Source organism: Hypanus sabinus, chromosome 29, assembly GCF_030144855.1.
Source record: "Hypanus sabinus isolate sHypSab1 chromosome 29, sHypSab1.hap1, whole genome shotgun sequence".
Lineage (NCBI taxonomy): Eukaryota > Metazoa > Chordata > Chondrichthyes > Myliobatiformes > Dasyatidae > Hypanus > Hypanus sabinus.
Window position 1 is genome coordinate 27778389 of NC_082734.1, and position 15091 is coordinate 27793479.

General features: G+C 44.2%; 1 protein-coding gene across 2 annotated transcripts in view; it reads right to left on the reverse strand.

Moving 5' to 3' along the window:
- Positions 1–264: 264 nt before the first annotated feature.
- LOC132383163 (guanylate-binding protein 1-like) overlaps positions 265–15091 on the reverse strand; it is a 33009-nt gene continuing 18182 nt past the window's right edge. For both annotated transcript variants that reach the window (XM_059954035.1, XM_059954034.1), the window contains 7 exons: positions 14724–14833; positions 12138–12325; positions 11263–11508; positions 9346–9626; positions 8641–8853; positions 7362–7464; positions 265–1870 (listed from right to left, as the gene is read on the reverse strand). In XM_059954035.1, the coding sequence (XP_059810018.1) occupies positions 1542–1870; positions 7362–7464; positions 8641–8853; positions 9346–9626; positions 11263–11508; positions 12138–12325; positions 14724–14833 (1470 nt within the window). In that variant the 3' untranslated portion in view covers positions 265–1541. The remainder of the gene's footprint in view (positions 1871–7361; positions 7465–8640; positions 8854–9345; positions 9627–11262; positions 11509–12137; positions 12326–14723; positions 14834–15091) is intronic.

A 15091-nucleotide genomic window follows, 5' to 3' on the forward strand; every position in this document is an offset into this window, starting at 1 on the left:
GAAGGGAGTTTGCAGAAAGACTTAGATGAGAGAAATGGACAAAGTATTAGCAGATGGAATATAGTGCTGGGAAGTTTATGGTCATGCATTTCGGTTTGTTTCATGGTTATCTTGAGAATAAGAATCTCAGGGTTCCATACTGCATACATACTTTGCTAATAAATGAAGCTTTGAACCAATAATCTCTAATCTTGCCGACAAAGATATGGCCACCACATTCTTCTACTCCCAGAATGTCTTAAAAGCAACAGAGAATAATTTTCTGCTTCACACCAAACCTTTATTAAAGTTTCATAGATTTACCAGTATATACAAACTGCTGGTATTTGAATCCACACTTCCATTTGGTGGGATGAGGATCCAATATCTATCCACACGTATATATCCTGATTCTTATTATTGCAGTTACATTGATTTGGCTCACTGGAAAGATAATTGGTTTGTTCAACTGGAAAGATAATTGGTTTGTTCATAAATTTATATTGTGGTTAAATGTAGCATCTATGTTACTTAACAAATCTATTAGCTAAAACTATTCACTCAACTTATAAAAGGCAATAACCTGCTGGAGGAACTGTGGATCAAGCAGCATCTTGGGTCAAGTCCCTGTGCTGAGGACATCTCTATCAATTCTAATACTTGAGCTTGACCCAGTATCAACAATTCCTTTACCTCCACCCCCACCAACAGATGCTGCCTGACCCACTGAAGATTCCTCCATCTTCCTGTTTGTTGTTCTAGATTCCAGCACCTGCAGTCTCACGTCTCTCTGCTGAAAGTACATCTGTTCCTGCACTTAAGCTTCCAATTGTTCATTGCTGGTGGTCAGTTTTATTGCCTGGATAATTAGTGTGATCCAGTAATCACACTAATCGTGGATTGATGGTGGGAATGTAGCAGCCAGAGGGAGATGACAAGTTCCCCAACAGGCTCTGGGAGGAAACTCTGCTGGTGAGAGAGGGATCCACAGAACACAGAGCAGAGTGGAGGAAGGCCACATTATCAACACAGGGTCAGCTGACCACTGACCCAGAATGCTAAACCAGCAGATAAAGAGGGTGTGGAGCTGACATTCTGTGGCAGTGAGAGTTTGATGAATTGCCCAAGGATAAACACACCCCCTTAAAATTACAGACCTGATATTTCAGGTAATTGTGGTGCAGTGTAGACAGGTATATGAGAGGATTAGAGAAACACATACTCTATGGATAAGAACTGGAGACGTACAGTACTTGTATAATTAGCTACCAAAAAGCTGGCAGAGTCTAGAACCTTGATGTGGGAATGCATAAAATGAACCTCAGGAGATACTTTGGTAGCAGTAGCTCCAGAGTCCAACAACTGCTGAATGTCCATGACCCTACTTGGTGGGGGAGAGTGTCCAGGAGGAGAGGTAGTGTGTGAGATGGGGGTGGGAAGTGGCATAAGAATGGGCCTAAGAAGAAGAAAAATGATTAGCCATGCTTAAAAATTGGAGCAGACTCAATGGGCCAAAGAGCCTAAATCTGCTCCAATTTCTTAAGGTCTTCCCGAAAAGCATTTCAGGAATGGAAAAACAGTTTTATGAAATACTGTATGAAATTTTTGAAACTCCATTTTGTTGTCTCTTCATGTTTTTTCTTCAGGTACTCGTATATCTTCTGAGCACATTCTGCATCCTCCATCCTACCCTCGACTCTGTATTTCTCCATCTCTCTTTTCATATGCTCCATGGCTTCCTCCAGCTCCTCCACGCTGTACTTTTTACCCTCCTCAAACTTTTTCCTGATCTGCTCAATGATCTCCTTTGCCCTGCGTTCCTCAGCCGCCTTCCTCTCCTGCTCCATCTTCTCCATCTCTTCTTTGATCCTTGAGAGTTCCTTTTCCAAAGCTGACAAAAGGGGCAGAGGATGAATTGGTTAGTCCATGCAGAGAGTGGTGAAGGGGTCACATCTCGAGGTGTGTGAGAGACAAGATATTGACAGGGAGCTTCACTCACTGTCCAATCTAAGACAACACACATAAATGCTGGAGGAACTCAGCAGGTCAGGCAGCACCTCTGGATGCTAGACAGTGTTGATGACAAATGAATAGACAGTCAATGTTTCACCAGAGTCCCTATTTCAGGACTGAGATGGAAGATGCTAGAATAAAAAGGGGAGGTGAGGGGAAATATGCGAGCTGAAAAATGATGGGTGAAGCTAGTTGGGTGGGAAAGGTCAAGGGCTGGAGAGGACACAATCTGATAAGAGAGGAGAGCAGACTATAGGAGAAAGGGAAGGAGGAGGGGACTCAGGGGGTAGTAATAGGCAGGTGAGAAGAAGTAAATGGCTGGGGGGGGGAAATAGAGGGAGAAGTGTTGGGAACTTGTTTACCAGAAGGAGAAATTGATACTCATGCCATCATGTTGGAGGATTCCTGGACAGAATATAAGCTATTGGTCCTCCTCCCTGAGGGTGATCTCTTCTTGGCACAAGGGGAAGCCATGGACCAACATGTCGGAGTGGGAATCAGAATTAAAATGTTTGGCTACCGGTAAGTCCCACTTGTGGCAGATGGTGTGGAGGTGCTCGAAAAACTGTCTCCCAATTTACAACGGGTCTCACCAATGTAGAGGATGCTGCATCGGGAACAACAGACACAATAGACAACCCCATCAGATTTGCAGCTGAAGTATTGTCTCAACTGGAAGGAGTGACTGGGGCTCTGAATGGAGATGATGGAGGAGGCATATTGGCAGGTGAGCACTTCGGTTGCTTGCTGGGATAAGTGCCAGGAGGGTGATTATTTGGGCGGGGGTGTGGTTGAATGGCTAAAGGAATCACAGAGGGAGCAATCTCTGCAGAAAGCAGAGTGTGGGTGGGAAAGATATATTTACTGGTAGGACCCCTTTGGAGATGATGGAAGGTGTGGAGAATGATGTGTTTGGGGATCATGAGGTAGTAGGTAACGACAAGTCGAATTTAGCACTATGAAGGCTGTGAGAAGATGGGGTAAGTGCAGATGTTAGGGAAATGGAAGAGAGGAGTGTGAGGTCAGTATCAAAATTGGAGGGTGGGAAATCCCATTCTTTAAAGATGGGCATCACTGTTAAACCTGTTTTCTTAAAAAAAGTAATCTTTTAGATATTTCTCAGATTATTCTTTACAAATATATATGCAAAGGACAACAACTTCTCCTTCCCTATTAAAGTGCTAGTTTTTAAACTGCCAGTACATGGTCCCTGACCACATGTGTGATAGAATGAACTCTGCCCACAACAGGTGGTGGTCCTAACACAGCACCAGGTGTACTGGAGAATGGTGTGGACACACCTCATGAGCTGTGCCATTTCTAAGCTAGAAGTCAGTAGCCAGTGGTGTCTTTTTGCAGGACTAGGATGAGAGGAATCATTGCACAGAACACACAGCAGTCCATTTTCTCACAGTCAATGGAGACCAGCTCACACCCCAACCACACAAGTACCTGCCCCCTTCCAGGGAGAAGCCACTTATAGATGACACATGCAATCCTCTCTCTGTAGCGAGTCTCCTAGAGCCACCAGCTTGTTCCATCTCCAACGCTATCCTAACCAAAGGATCAGTGGTGGAGGAATCCTCAGACACCTCAGGGGAGGGACCCTCTCCACATCAGGTGTCAGACTGAAGGATGGCTTCATTGTTCCTGGCTCTGGAAGTCCATCCAACTACAAGATCGTTATCCTTTCCCATTATCCCGGATGAGCAAAAGATAGCATGTTCCCTTGTAGGTTCAGTAACACACTGTTTCAGAAAGCTATCACAGATGCATTCTCAGTAGTCTTTCTCAAGATTGCCACGGAGAACCCTGCACTACCTGCCCTTTCCCCTCCAGAACAGGTATACCGATTTGGATACTGTTGAGGGGGATGGCTTACCTGGGACAAGCTTTGGCAGCCGGATCTCTGGCACTGAGTCTGCTTCTGCAGTGCAGAAGGGAGGGAGGAAGAAGAGGAGAGCGGTAGTGATAGGGGACTCCATAGTCAGGGATACAGACAGGAGTTTCTGTGGTCATGACAGAGACTCCCGGATGGTTTGTTGCCTCCCGGGTGCAGGGTCAGGGCGGTCTCTGATTGCGTGCACAGCATTCTGAAGTGGGAGGGTGATCAGCCAGATGTCGTGGTACACATCACCAATGACATAAGTAGAAAGAGTCAGGAGGTTCTGAAGAGTGAGTACAGAGAGCTTGGTAGGAAGTTGAAAGACAGGACCTCGAGGGTAGTAATCTCTGGATTGCTGCCTGTGCCACGTGCCAGTGAGGGTAAGAGTAGGATGCTCTGGCAGAAGAACACGTGGCTGAGAAACTGGTGTAGGGGGCAGGATTTCAGATTTCTAGATCATTGGGACCTCTTTCGGGGCAGATGGGACTTGTACAAGAGAGACGGGTTACACCTGAACTAGAAGGGGACAAATATACTTGCAGGGAGGATTGCTAGTGTTATTGGGGAGGGTTTAAACTAGATTTGCAGGGGGATGGGAACCAGAGTGCCAGAGTAGATAGTGGAACGGGGGTAAAAATAAATGATGTTAGTAGTTCATGCAAAGTCGTAAATAGTAAGGTTGTGTGTGGTGGTAACAATCTTCTGAGGTGTGTATGTTTTAATGTGAGGAGTATTGTGGGAAAGGCAGATGAGCTGAGGGCCTGGATTGACACATGGAATATATGTATATATATATATATATAACACACATCATAGCCATTACTGCAACTCGGCTACAGGAGGGGCAGGACTGGCAGCTCAATGTTCCAGGGTTCTGATGTTTCAGACGTAATAGAGGCAGAGGGATGAAGGGTGGGGGGGGGGGCGGGTGCTAGTCAGGGAAAATATTAGAGCAGTGCTTCAGCAGGAAAGATTAGAGGGCTTGTCTACCGAGGCTATATGGGTGGAGTGAGAAGCAGGAAAGGTATGACCACATTAATAGGGTTGTATTGACCACCCAATAGTCAGCAAGAATTGTAGGAGCAAATCTGCAGAGAGATAACAGACAACTGCAGGAAACAGAAAGTTGTGATTGTAGGGGATTTTAATTTTCCACACATTGACTGGGACTCCCATACTGTTAAAGGTCTAGATGGGTTAGAGTTTGTGAAATGCGTTCAGGAAAGTTTTCTAAATCAATATGTAGATGTACCAACTAGGGAAGATGCAATATTAGATCTCCTATTAGGAGGTGAGTTAGGACAGGTGACAGAAGTGCGTGTAGGGGAACATTGGTTCCAGATATCATAACACCATTAATTTCAACTTGATCATGGATAAAGATAGATCTGATTCTCGGGTTGAAGTTCTAAAAGCGTAGATTGGAACAGTTGCTTGCTGTCTTGAGGCAAGTCAGAGTAAATAAATCCCCAGGACCTGACAGGGTATTCCCTCAGACCTTGAGGGAGACTAGTGTTGAAATTGCAGGGGCCCTGGCAGAAATATTTAAAATGTAGATACCCACGTGTCAGGTGCCGGAGGATTGGAGGATAGCTCATTGTTTAAAAAAGGCTCAAAAAGAAAGCCGGGAAATTATAGGCCAGTAAGTTTGACATCAGTAGTAGGTAAATTATTGGAAGGCATACTAAGAGGTAGGATAGACAGGGACTTATTAGAAACAGTCAGCATGGCTTTGTGCGTGGTAGGTCATGTTTAACTAATCTATTAGACTTTTTCGAGGAAGTTACCAGGAAAGTGGATGAAGGGAGGACAGTGGATGTTGTATACATGGACTTCAGTAAGGCCTTTGAGAAGGTCCTGCATGTGAGGTTAGTTAGGAGGATTCTGCCGCTAGGTATACATGGAGAGGGAGTACATTGGATTAGACATTGGCTCAAAGGGGAAAGCCAGAGAGTGTTAGTGGAGGATTGCTACTCTGAGTGGAGGCCTGTGACTAGTGGTGTGCCACAGGGATCAGTGCTGGGTCCATTGTTATTTGTCATCTATATCAGTGATCTGGATGATAATGTGGCAAATTGGGTCAGCAAATTTGCTGATGATACAAAGATTGGAGGTGTAGCGGACAGTGGGGAAGGTTTTCAAAGCTTGCAGAGGGATTTGGACCAGTTGGAGGAATGGGCAGAAAAATGGCAGTTGGAGTTTAATGAGGACAAGTGTGAGGCATTGCACTTTGGAAGGTCAAACCAAGGTAGAACATACAAGGTAAATGGTAGGACACTGAGGGGTGCAGTAGAACAGAGGGATCTGGGAGTACAGATACATATTTCCCTAAAAGTGGCATCACAAGTAGGTAGGGTTGTAAAGAGAGCTTTTGGTACATTGGCCTTTATATATCAAAGTATTGAGTATAAGAGTTGGAATGTAATGGTGAGATTGTATAAGACATTGGTGAGACTGAATTTGGAGTATTGTGTGCAGTTTTGGTCACCTAATTACAGGAAGGATATTAATAAGGTTGAAAGAGTGCAGAGAAGGTTTACAAGGATGTTGCTGGGACTTGAGAAACTGAGTTACAGAGAAAGGTTGAATAGGTTAGGACTTTATTCCCTGGAGCATAGGAGAATGAGGGGTGATTTGATAGACGTGTATAAAATTATGATGGGTATCGATAGAGTGAATGCAAGCAAGCTTTTTCCACTGAGGCCAGGGGAGAAAAAAACCAGAGGTCATGGGTTAAGGGTGAAGGGGGAAAAGTTTAAAGGGAACATTGGGGGGGGCTTCTTCACACAGAGAGTGGTGAGAGTGTGGAATGAGCTGCCAGATGAAGTGGTGAGTGTGGGCTCACTTTTGACATTTAAGAAAAACTTGGACAGGTACATGGATGAGAGGGGTTTGGAGGGATATGGTCCAGGTGCAGGTCAGTGGGACTAGGCAAAAAAAAAAAATGGTTTGGCACAGCCAAGAAGGGCCAAAAGGCCTGTTTCTGTGCTGTAATGTTCTATGGCTCTATGGTTGCATGGCAGCATTACAGTATAGGGCAATGACCTTTAATATATACATTTCAAACATAAATGACCAGTGAACAATAAAGGATTAATGAGTTAGTATTTATGCTCGAATTTCAATTACATCACATGCTAAGGCCTTCTGTTGTCTCTGCATCTATAACTCTTCAATAAGGATTACCCACTCCTCACTGATGACCCGTACTCCTGCCTCAAATTTACCTACTCCTCTTGGGCATGCCATTCTGGCCTTGCATTTATGTTCTTCGCGAGACCCAACACCAAGCTCTTCTTCATATGAAGATGTCCAAGAACATAAGCACATCCCTCCCTGATCTCACTATGTTTCTGGTGAACAATGAGGTGAAATACTCAGCAGAAATGTCTCACATTTTAAGTTTTCAGACATGAAGAATTAATTTTAAATCTGCAGATGCTCCTTGACCTGAATATTTTGAGCATTTTGTTTATTTTCTTACCAGAGACACGCCTTTGTTCCTCTGTCAGCTTGTTGTCCATCTCCTGTACCTGGTCTAGACGAGACTTTTCCTCTTCCAGGAAACTGTTGAGGACAGCCCACCCCTACAGAGAAGAGAAGATACAATCATCCATATCCAACTCTCTTCCATGACACCAATCCACAAGAGTCCAGAGACAGGCTCTCATCATCAAATGTCTAGTGCTGGGGATTGATATGCAATAAGGGAACTCAACTTACCAATCTACAGGAAATTGGTAAAATTGCAACTGAAAACTATGTGCAATTTATATTGTGGCCTGGATGAAGGCAGAATTTATTTCCTAAATGACACAAGGATAAGTTGCAAGACCGACACATAGCAGTGGCAAAGAGTAGAGAGATATTTTCTGTGAATGAACAAGGATCAGGCAAATCAAGCACAATGTGGGATAATGCAAAATACCATTGTGGCAGAAAGACAAATAGAAGCATATTATCCAAATGGGAAAGTTTATGAAGTTCTGAGATGTAGAGGGATCTGGGTTTCGTAGTACAAGATTTGCAAAATGTTTATGTGCCAGTAAGAGGGAGAGATAGAGCGTGTAACAAAAGTGGAAGGGAAATACTTTAGTTACAGATATATCAGGTTTTGGTGAGATTACATCTGGAGTATGGACAGTATAGGTCTCCTTTAACACTAACACTTCAGTGATGGGCTCCTGGACTGATACCTGGAAGGACATATTACCTTATTAGAGTAGGTAGGACAGATTGGGACTATTCACTTCTGTGGGAAAACACAGAATCAGCAAATGGACTGGATGGTCATGAATTGCAAAGCTGAGTTAGATAAACAGGTAGCTTGATCAATGGAGATATGAAAATAATTTTTTTCCCCTCAATGCAGGATTGGCTCTTGGAACTCTCTCCATTGAAGCACAGTTAAGATTTTTTAAGGGAGAGATTGGATGGCTTTGAAAACCAGTGATGAAAGAATTCTCCCATACTCTGCTCCATTACTGACTCTCCACTCACTGAATCTCCTCCCACAGCCCCAAAGGCACTACCCCCATCACTGACAAATCCTACCACCGAATCTCCTCCACCAGCCACTATAACTGGTTTCCTGATTACAGACTCAATCTACCCAGTTAATCCCATTCCAGATATTACAGAGACTGGATTCACTTTTGTTGGCTGAATGGAAAGAGGCAGAGAGAGGAGTGTTCTGAATTCATGTAAGTCAGAGGAAGGAAAAGCTATGAGAATTGAAAACTAAATGCCTTGCCATAACACACCTCGATCTGGTTCTTGGTCTTTTCTTCATACTCCTTTATGGAATTATCAAGATCCTTCTTCAGCTCCTGGTAACCACCAGATTTCTGATAATGTCCAGATGTCAGGTTTTCCTTAATTGATTCCATTACTTCTTCAAGTTGTGCCTGACAGTGGTCTTGAGACTTTTCCTTGATCTTGGTCATGAGAGACATGTAAGAGGATCTCATTGTCTCCTAGAAGTGAGGGAAAAAAGTACAATAAATGAGGAAACCAAGTATTGTACACTGTCCAGTGTCTCTCAGTGCTTCTCTATAAGGGGAAGATCTGCACAATAACTTTATTTCTGAGTTGCTCTCTCTCAGGGAGAGATCTGTACATTGACCAGTATCTCTCTGTCCATCTCTCTCAGTGGGAGATCTGTACACTAACTATATCTCTGATTCGTTCTCTCTCACGGAGAGATCTGTACACTGACTGTGTCTTGGTGTTGCTCTCTCTCAGGGAGAAATTTGTACTCTGACAAGGAGTGATCTGTATACAAACCAGTGTCTCTGTGCCCCTCTAAGTCATGGAGTAACCTGCACTATCCAGTGTCTCTCAGTCCCTCACTTTCAGGATGATATATCTTTTCTCTCTATTTCTCAGTCTATGTCTGTATGGGTTGGGTCCAGGGACAGGTGTTCAGAGATGAGACAGTTGGTAGTCACTGAACATTAGCAGCTCACCTCCAGCTGCTGGATGTATTTGTCAATGTTGTTGTTCATAGACCTTTTGTGGAAGATACTGAGTGCCTCTATGCTCTTCGTACTGTAATTCTCCATGATTCCGCTCATGGTAAGATCATGAGGTTCTGAGATTTTTTTCATTTCATTGTGATAGAATTTCAGGGCTTCATTTACTGCTGCTTGGTTTTCCACCTCCGCTAATTTAGCGACACTGCTCTCCACACATGGTAGGACCCCATCCGACATCATGCTCACGTATGCCTTGGTCAATTCAGCAAATCCTGTGTGGAATGTTTCGAAAAATCAGTGCCTGAGGATCTGATCACACCCTCAATTCCCACTCTCCACATCACAACATATTCTTATTCACTTTCAATGGAATCACACCTCCTCCAATTCTCTCTCATCATTCATACACTCAATCCCACTCAGTCTATGCTTCCAACCCTTCCTATTCAAGACCACAGTTGATATTCCCAGTGGGACCCCACACCTTCCCATTCATTCGCAGTGATTTCATGCATTTATTTCTACCCTCTATACTCATGCTGGTATTCCACACCATCCCACTCATTCCCATCTACCTATTCACATTAAGTTCCATTGTACTCACAACAAATGGGATCCAAACTTCTTCCCATAAATGTCCATTGTACTCACTTCCAATGTGATCCCAACCCTTTCCCTTTCACTTCCACTTAACACAATTCCAATGGTCCCTCCCCTTTCCCATTCAATTCCAGTATACAGACTTCCAACTGGATCCCATCACAAACAAGAGAAAATCTGCAAATGCTGGATATCCAAAGAACAGACACAGAATGCTGGAGGAACTTAGCAGGCCAGGCAGCATCTATGGAAAAGGTTGACGTTTAGACTAAAACCCTTCCGTAGGGCTGGAGGGAAAAAAAGCTGCAGAGTAGATTTCAAAGGTGGAGAGGGGAGAGAGAAACACAAGGAGAATGGTCTGGGTAAGCATATGATTAAAGTGTTGGAGAGCAGCAGAGATCACAAAGGGGAGCAGTGAGAGAAGGTTTCACTGAACTCACTTCGAAGTAAAGTTTTAAACTTCTCCAGGGTTGGCACCCTGGAAGAGACTTCGCAGAGTAGTAATCAAATCACAAACAGGAGAAAATCTGCAGATGCTGGGTGCTGCTCCAATTGGATCCAACCTGCTTTTCACTCACGCCTGTTACACAAACATCCAATCGATATTCATGCCATCAGGTTGGAGGCTACCCAGGCAGAATATAAGGTGCTGCTCCTCCAACTTGAACGTGGCCTCATCGTGGCAGTAGACAAGGTCATGAACTGACATGTTGGAATGGCAATGGAAAGAAGAATTGAAGTGGGTGGCCACCAGGAAATACCGCATTTTTGGGCAGACAGAGTGAAGGTGCTCATTCTGATGGAATGAGCGTCGATTTCTTGAACATCTGGTTATTTACCAACCTCATCTTATTCATCATTCTCTATCCTTGTTTCCCACTCATAGATTTTCTTCTTACCTGCCCATCACCTCCCTCTGGTGCTCCTCCCTTTCCCGTCTTCCATTCTCTTCTCTCCTCTCCTATCAGATTCCCCCTTCTCCAACCCTTTATCACTTTCACCAATCAACTTCCCAGCTCCCTTCTTCACCACCTCCTCCAGTTTCACCTATCACCTGCCACCTTATACTTGTTCCTCCCCCCACCCAATCTACTCATTCTGATTTCTCCCCTTACTTTCTAGTCCTGATTAAGAGTCACAGTGTGAAATGATGACAGTTTACTCTTTTCCATAGATGTTGCCTGGCCTGCTGAGCTCCTCCAGCATTTTGTGTGTGTTGCTTTGGATGTCCAGCATCAGCAGATTTTCTCATGCTCGGTTAGTGTGTTATACTGAAGAGAGATGGTGAGGTTTTGCCCGGTTACTCACTCCTGCCCGTGACCAGCTGACCCCCAACAACTTTCTTGACTTTCTTGTGGGTGTAAATGTAATTGATGAGGTTCTGCCGCTCTGTAACAAACTCCCCATCCAGATCCTTGTCCTCCAGTTCCTGGAGCTGCTTGAGTTTCTTCCGGAATGTGGGAGTGGGAAATGCAAAGCAGCAACGTGAGGGAAAATGATTGCGGATACACCTGCGGAGTTCATTATATTCCTTGTCCTGCTCACTGGTCTCACCTGTAAAAAAGAACCAGGAATCAGGCCTGAATAACTTAATGAGTCTGCTCTCCCATTCCCAACAAGGCAACTGTTACCCCCAGGACTGTGGGGAGGAACAGTGGAAGGACAGGAAGGAAATAGAGGGGAGACAGTTTGCAAGGTGTAATGGTGAAGAAAAGGATGTGTGGGAGAGGCATCGTCCATTGTAATTGGGTCATGGGTGACTTGTCATAGACGGGAATGATGTGACATATAGGGTAGTTGAGGATCATGTTCATTGAGAGGGGTGTGTGGGACAGTGGCAATCAGCCAATCGGATGAAACTCTGATGGGAAGGAGCATCATCTGGGTGGGAGTGGTGCATTTATACCATCAAACCAGAGGATGGTGTACTTTGGTATCATTATTGGAAGGAATTGTGACGTAATGTGAATGTGAACAGGGCAGGGGGATGCAGAGTCAGTGGGAATGACAGATGTGAATGGGCCATGGAGACCCTGGAGTGTGTAAGAGGTTCTCAAATGTAAGAGGTTGCCCCTTCCTCCACCACCCTCTCAAACATTGAATTCAACCCTGCTCCCTCCATTCTCTGGCCCCTTTCCAAGTTCTCCCTATCTCCTCAGAGACTGGCATTGCTGCATACTCACTGTCCTTCAGTTTCAGGCTGTGCTCCAGGTACTCATTTGGAGTCACATCTTTTCCATCAATGTGCATATCCAGTGTCAAATCACGGAGCACCCAGACAAATTCAGGGAAGAAGCGGACAAATTCCCAACTGTCACAGTCATCGGGCTGGGCCTTCATCTGGATCCGCTTAGACAGTTCAGTCACAAAACTGGGAGCAACATCAAGGATAAAGGAATAAAAGGTTGGCAGGTAAATGGTGAGGAATGTCAGTCACTGTTCAGATCGACTCCTGAGAGAGAGTTACTGAGAGACACTGGTCAGTGTACAGATCTCCCTCTCAGAGAGAGTGTGTCTAAGAGACGCCAGTCATTGTGGAGATATCTCCCCGAGAAAGAGGGACTCGATGAGTAAAAGGCAAAGCTGCTGCTGTTTGAGAATCCTGGATATCAAGGATTATTGTAAATTTGATCGTGGAAAAAGGTGTCTTGATTCAGAAACAGGCAGCTGGGAGAAAGTGAATCGTTGAACTCATATATAGAATGCCAGAGTAAACTCTGTGTGGAAATTTGGAGGGCAGAACAGAGCATGAGGTGACTTTAGCTGGTAAAATTAAGGAGAATTCTAAGTGACACTACAAATATATGAATGAAAGAAGAGTAACATAGGGAATATAAGGCCTCTGAAAGACCAAGATGGAAATGTGTTTGTGGAACTGCTGGAGATGTGTACTGTTCTCAAGCACTATTTCACTGTCACAGTGGACATTGAAGATGAGTACCAGCAAGCACAGTGGGATCTTGGTCAGCTGGGCTCAGGAATGTGAAATGGAATTCAGACAAGCACATAGAGTTATATTGTGGAAGGACTAATCATTGGAGGACTTCTGCATTGAATGTAAGGGATCTAGATACTTCTACATAACAAAAGCACCTTGAAGTGTTGGATCAAGGTTCCCTTAAAAGGGAGTCACAAGTAGAGAGAACGGGGGTGTGTATAAAGTTTTTAGCATGTTGGACTTCATCAGTTAGTAAACTAAGTTTGAAGTGGGTGGTTACACTATGATTGTACAAAGTGTTAATGTGGTCACACTTGGAGTACTGTGTACAGTTCTTGTCATGCAGTTATAGTAAGGATGTGATTAAACCAGAAAGAGTGCAAAGAAGCATTTTGAAGGATGTGTCTAGGAGTCATGGAACTGTGAGGATAAACACCTTGGCCTTTATTCTTTGGAGCATAGAAGAATGAGGGGTGGTCTCACAGCTGTAATAAAAATGATGAAGGGCATTGATAGGGTCAGTGGTCTTTGTTTGCTAGGTTGTGGAGAAGAAAACTACAGGATATAGTATTACAGTTAGAGTGAAAGGATTAATAAGAACCTGAGATATTGGTTATGTATACATGAAGGATGTTGAGTATATTGAACGAGCTAGCAGAGAAAGTGGGTAAGGCACATACATTAGACACATTTATGAAGTACGTGGACAGGTATGAAGATGATGAGAATTCATAGGAATATGGGAAAGTGCTGGATCAGCTTGAGAATACATTTTAGTCAGTATGGTCAAGCATAGCCAAAGGGATACCTTCCCTGTTGTATAACTCAATGACTCTATGATTGAGAGACAGTGATCAGTGTACAGATATATGCCAAAAGAAAGGGACATAGAAATGTGTGTCTGTGCACAAATATCTGTTCCACAAAAACTGATACCCGAAAAAATATAACCATAACAAGTGGATGCTTGATAATACAGAGAAGAAAATAAAGAGGTGTGAGAAATGTTTTATATTGTACACTACCTACACCACTAATAGGTAGGGCTAACTTAAGCAACCCTTCGTAGTCTACACCGCCGAGTATACTTAGCAACGTCTGCGTGGTTCCTGATGCAGGCGATCAACTGTGGACCTGCTAGGGTGGAGGTCCTCGGTGCTGGTTCAGCTGCTCGGCCTGAAGGTGGGACCCAGGTGAGTGCTCTGCCCAAGAAAGAACTTGCCCACCTATCACCACCTCCCAGTCCAGCTGGTGGGGCAAGGCATCCAATCCGACATTTACATGACCTTAACCTTTTCGTCAGGTGACCTTCAGCAATTGGCCTCTGCCTCCTCAGGGACAATGTATTCTATTAATCTTACAACCAAACAATGTTAAAAAAACATTCTTTAAAGACAAGGTGATTAATTACTTTTACACAAATCAGCACTTTTGGTTTGCTTTTAGACCATTTAATCAGGTAGACCAAGAATCACATTGTTCTACCCTTATCTAATATCAAGGGTCAATTTGCCCAACATGCAGGTAGACCTTCAAAACAGGACAAACCCACAAATTTCTAAATGTTAACCATTGCCTTGCTGTGTCCATTTTTCAGATCCACACATCTCACCCGTACACTTACCAATACAATATCCCACTGAGAGAGACAGGGGCTGAGAAAAACTTGTCAGCATACGATATCTCCCCAAGACAGTAGGATTGAGAGACATCGGTTGCTGTGCAGATGAGAGAGAGAGAGAGAGAGAGAGAGAGAGAGAGAGACACACACTGGTCACTGTACAGATATCACCCTGAAAGAGAAGGACTGGGAGACACCAGTGAAGGATACTGTAGGTCTTGCAGGGATCGCTGGTCGATGTTTCTTTGCCCATTGTAAATGAGGATGCTGCTCAGAAGGATAGCCAGCGAATAGATGAAATTATCATTCTTGCTGTCTCCCTGCACGTACAAAGTTTGTAGGATAGATGAACAGTTAGTGAGAACTCTTGCTCTGAGATCAGTCTAATAAATAACCGTCCCATTTTTGGATATTTCCTGCTCGGTGTTTACAGAGATTGGTCTGTGAGGCTTCCCTCCACAGCATCCTTCCTGTCAATACCACCAGTGGCAGATGTATGGCCAAGGGAAGCCTCGCCCAGTGCTCACCACCACAGTGCTGGGGGATATCACACTGTCGTGGTACCTTAACATCATTTT